The following is a 5,469-nucleotide window of genomic DNA, read 5'->3' as shown; positions in this document are numbered from 1 at the left end:
TTGTCAACCTGACACTTCAGATTCCTGATATGTGCCTGCTGTACCATGTACTTGTAAGAGAAATAATCCTGTTTTCTTTGTATTGCTTTCTTTATGTGAAAAATTGACTACACTAAGCAGAGGAGCACACAATGGTCAATTCTTTAGCTATGCTATGTACTCTCCTCCAATGATTAGACTTTTCCTGACACATCCATTCACTGGCAAGCTCAGTGTACTGCTGCTTCTCCTCCCCCACTTCATATGCAGCTGAGAACAAAGGGAATAAAGGTATTTAGCATTTTTTTTATATGTGTACAAATATTTTGCATTTCATTTCTATTTTAAGCGGAATGTCTTGTTTTACTAGGTGATAGTTTACAATTAACTGATTTAGCCAGTCCCGTCCCCCCCACTTACACATTCTAGTGCATAATTTTGTACCTAACTTGCATTGCATTAAGGCAGCCAATTGATTTATTTAGAATGGGCTGCCAATACATGGCATGAAAATAAAAAACTGGACCTACACTTTTTTTAATGCAACACACAGTTAATGCATTATGGTGCATGCAGTGCAGGTCTATGGCCACTTAATACACTAGGGTTGATTTACTAAAACTGTACAGTGCAAACTCTGGTGTGGCTGTGCATGATAGCCAACCAGCATCTAACTTTAGCTTGTTTAATTAAGCTTTGACCATAAAACCTAGAATTTGATTGGTTTCTATGCAGAACTGGACCAGATTTTGCACTCCCCAGTTTTAGTAAATCAACCCCACTGTGCTTTAGCATGCCACTCTTAATTAATGTCATATATATATATATATATATATATATATATATATATATATATATATATGCGCTTTGTGTGGATTTACTATAAACCTTTCTCTGCAATTGCACATTATGTTCCATAAAACTTTTGGTGCAGTGAAACAGAGAGAATTGCGTTACGTGTAATAACCCCCAAAGCGATCAACATGGAATCCCCCTTTCTCCCCATTTTTCTAAAAGCTCTAATCTAATAAAAGCTGAAATCTGATTGGCTGCTTTGGGTCACTGCTCTTTACACTCTCTTAATAAGCCTTGATGCTGTACTCAAGTCGCTAAACTGTAAACCTCTTAAAACTCCATAACCCCTTAATTGCTTTGGGAACGTTTTCTCAAAAGGATTTTTGCTTCTTGATGGTAAATGGTGATGTTCCTATTTCCTGCATGCAGAAATCTTACACTCACAGGGTATTTTTTTTATATATCTAGTCACTTATCTTGTTGCGTTTGCAAATATCATATGTATTCTCTCGAGATAAAAATAGTGCTAGATGATTAGTTAGGCAAGTTCACTTGACACCATTCCCTATCCGTGACGCTGGGACCTGAGATCTGTATATGGTATGCAACTTAAAGTATATATAAATGGGGCTAGCCCTGAGGGGGACACTCAGCAAGCACTCCACTGCCAAACAGGTCTCCTCTCTGCCCAGCCTAAACCACCACAAGGTAAGCAGCTAAGATGCAGACACATGGGACACAGCAGACCAAGGGATTGCAGCAGCACAAGGGAGAGAAGATTTGGAAAACTCAAGGAATATCAGAATAAGGGGAATATTATACAGAAGCATAACCTCTACAAGTGGAAGAAAACTAAGCTTTCTTACTCCTCGAGACCATCGTTTAAATAGTCATTAAGTCCTTTATTTAAAAAAAATTAGAAGATAAAAATTATTTACAAACTGAATATACAAATTACTTGAAAAAAGAATATTAATAACAGTCTTTCTTTCTTCACTCCTAAAAAAAATTGCATTTTATTTTATAAATGAAGAGTGAAGGTGAAAAAAATTGAATCAGAATTTGTAAGTGCCCATAGACCAAATGCAATGGACATACATCTTGATACCAGATATTCTTTATTGGGGAACATTTAAGGATTCTCATTTTAATTAATAACTAGTTTAATGCAAGCCTTTTCATTTACAGAACAATAATGTCTATCACTGACATTCTCTCCCAGAAGGACATTGAGGCCGCACTTGAAAGTGTGAAGGGTAAGTTAAAGATTACTATTTAATCCAGAAAACCATTCCCATTTAAAAATACAGAGCTGTACTGGTATGTACAGCTATATAGGCTGTTATTTAAACCATAACTGTACTACGCCTATTCAATAACTGGACTTAAAGTAAATTAACAATTGGAAAACAGAAAATGATTACAGTAAACTGAAATGTGGCTAATATAGGATACCACTCTTTGTATTTAAATATTGTTTTTTGTATTGCACTACTAAGCTTATATAAGTACACACATGGGAGTTGATTTACTAAAGGCAAATAGGCTCTATGCTTTGCAAAGCATACCCAATCACATACAAGGAAAAAAAAAAAATATATATATATATATATATATATATATATATATATATATATATATATATATTTTTTTTTTTTTTTTTTTTTTTTTTTACTTGCATAACTGGATGATGGAAGTGAGCAGAGCTTCACTTTGCACTGGCAAAGTGAAAATTCCCTTGTAAATGAACAACCTACTTGCTTTTACTAAATCAACCCCACAGTCCACAACTGCAATTACAAGTAAATAGACCAACTGCAAGTAGAGTGTGCATAGCAAAACATATTTTAACTAAAGCATGAATTCTACTACAAAAATCTAGTGGGGGTTATTTACAAAAAGGCGAATCCACGTTGCACTACAAGTGCAAACTACAAGTGCAAAGTGCACTTGGAAGTGCAGTCGCTGTAGATCCCAGGGGGACATGCAAGGAAAATAAAAAACAGCATTTTAGCTTGCACTTGATTGAATGATAAAATCAGCAGAGCTTCCCTTCATTTCAGATCTACCCCTCAGATTTAAAGCCTCAGATTATAATAACCCCCAGGGTATGTGTGTGTGTATATATATATATATATATATATATATATATATATATATAGATTCACATATATATAAATGTGTGTATATATATATATATATATATATATATATATATATATAAAAGAAGCTAAGGAATTCCTCCTTATGCAAAATGTATTTTTAAATGCTTTAAATTGTTTATATTGGTAATGGCAATAAATGAATATCACCAAAATAAAACACATAAAATAAAATAAAAACTATAGAAAATAGGCCAGATTTTAGTATCACCCACATTTTTCTGTTTAGTCAGTTGAATTTTGCATTTAGAGATAGAATGTTATATTTCTGCTTTCTTGCTTTTCTTCCAGCTGAAGGTTCATTCGATTACAAAAGCTTTTTCCAGAAGGTTGGCTTGGCCGGAAAGAGTGCAAATGATGCCAAGAAGGTATTCGAAATTCTTGACAGGGACAGGAGTGGATTCATTGAAGAAGAAGAACTTTGGTAAATATACACTTTAACACTTTTTGTATTAGAATACAGCGGGTCACTGGGGCATTAATTATGTTAGTAGAGACAAAAAACATCTGAAAGCTATGAACCAAACACATGTAATAGCCATTTTTTTCAATAATCTTTGTTATAGGTGGGCACTAGTGACTTAAATTACACACTGAATTCAACAGGGTGCATCGGGCCTTTTGAACTGTTAGCCCATGTCTGTAGACCTGGCAACTTTAAATGCTGGGGGCTGAGAAAAGAGAGTTAGCGGGTGACTCAACAATGGTTTAAAGAAAATGAATACTTAGATGTTTTAAGCCCAATAGTGTTGTAATTGTAAATATAAAACCTTACTATTTTTTTTTGTTTTCTGTTGTGTAACATGCCGTTATTATTTTCTTTCTTTGTTCGATGTCAGCCTTTTCCTCCAGAACTTCAAGTCTAACGCCAGAGCTCTGAGCAGTGCTGAGACTGTAGCTTTCCTGAAGGCTGGTGACTCTGATGGAGATGGCAAGATTGGAGTAGAAGGTAAGCTTTTTATCTTAGTTAACAATATTCATAGAACAAATTGAATTGCTGTGGTATTGTAATGGTACTGCCAAGCTGACAAATTTAGTGGAGGCCACTCTCAAAAATGCTTCTACATCAATATAGACTCAGTATTTAGTCTAAATATGCTGCTATAAAAATAGTTAAGCTACAAACTATAGCTGAGTTAATACCACTGGTTCCAGGACATACTTTACATATACACCCCATATGTAACGAATAAACTTAAAAAAGAATAAACTATAAAGTTTACTTAAGATGTGTTGTTGGGACCAGTGAAGTTGATGACACTGTTTCCACCAGCATCTCTACATAAATTATACATTTACACATCTGTCAGCTGTCCTTTAATGTTGGGATGGTACTGAAATGGGAGGGGCTTTTGAAATGGGGCAATTTTGCTAAAAATAGACAAACTGGGTGTGGAGCTTATATGAACTCTGGCTGGGATTGTTATATATTTTTCGTTAAAATGTCGAGGGGTATGCTATTAATTCAGTTAAAAGTGTTCCATGCCAACATAACAATAAATAATTAAACCATAAACTCTTTTTAAACGTAGGTGTTGTTCTTTTATTGGCAAAGTGTAAAACAGCACTATTAGAAAGGTTTTTTTCTTTTCTCTAATAGAAAAGATTGTTTTGCCTTACACTTTTTATAATTATTAATGACATAGCTATATTCCATATATAATACAAATAAAATTATATTACTTTAAAAAAGTTTATGGTAATTGGTTTGGTTAATGGCGCAGTTCCCAATCAACGCTTCACACAGTTTGTTAAGTTACTATTTCAGGTTTATTTTTAATGTCCCTTAACTAGTTTAAGATGCTTAAGGAAATATAAAGTTTTAAAGGAAATATAAGCTTTTACTAGGATCGCGAATTGGAATATTTAATTATCTTGAAATTAAAAATGTTTTATCTATGACTTAGTTGCATTGACAGGCAAATATTTTAGTGGTTATTATTAATTGTTTTACTTTGTTTTACATTCCAGAATTCCAGGCTCTGGTGAAGGCATAAACAGCCCAAGACCAAAAGACTTCAAGAACGGAACCCTCACTTTTCACCCAACAGACACCTCATTCACGGCTGGCACTTATTTGTGCATTTTTATACTGTCTCATGGCATTGGTAAAATGCCTGTATGTTAACTCTTTTTGGGACTACTGAAAAATCTAACAATGTACAGGTATTCTGCTCACTCGATGTTACGTCTTAAGTGTTTATGGATGGCGCATAGTGATCTTGACCAATCACAATGTTGAAGCTGTGGCTAGAAGTTGGAAAAACAAAAATAAAAATTATTTAAATAAAATAATTGTTTGAAAATTCATTTTCCTTTTTTTATTCTTAGAACAAAAAACCAAATACACTGAAAATTCAACAGAATTTCATAATTTTAAAGAATGTTTTGGTTGACAAGCAGGGGATATACACATTCTATATGATTATAGTTATCTAATGGTAACCTTACTTCTTACCATATAAAAATCTATTTCTACTTAATTCACTAAACATAAAACGATTTATTTCAAATAAATGTATACATTTATAGT

The 5,469-nt window shown here is 33.5% G+C and overlaps 1 protein-coding gene across 1 annotated transcript; it reads left to right on the top strand.

Annotated features, from left to right (window-relative positions):
• The first annotated feature begins 1,345 nt into the window (after nucleotides 1-1,345).
• On the top strand, nucleotides 1,346-5,246 carry LOC143924634 (parvalbumin beta-like). The gene is made up of 5 exons (XM_077449037.1): nucleotides 1,346-1,482; nucleotides 1,963-2,030; nucleotides 3,228-3,360; nucleotides 3,776-3,885; nucleotides 4,908-5,246. Exons 2-5 carry the CDS (start codon nucleotides 1,970-1,972, stop codon nucleotides 4,931-4,933), a joined length of 330 nt encoding a protein of 109 aa, XP_077305163.1. The 5' UTR covers nucleotides 1,346-1,482; nucleotides 1,963-1,969; the 3' UTR covers nucleotides 4,934-5,246.
• The last annotated feature ends 223 nt before the right edge of the window (nucleotides 5,247-5,469 follow it).

Source organism: Lithobates pipiens, unplaced genomic scaffold (assembly GCF_037356315.1).
Source record: "Lithobates pipiens isolate NorthernLeopardFrog02 unplaced genomic scaffold, aLitPip1_a1.2 Scaffold_22, whole genome shotgun sequence".
NCBI classification, from domain to species: Eukaryota; Metazoa; Chordata; class Amphibia; order Anura; family Ranidae; genus Lithobates; species Lithobates pipiens.
The sequence above is the reverse complement of the archived record's forward strand: the minus strand, read 5'-3'. Positions and strand labels throughout refer to the sequence as shown.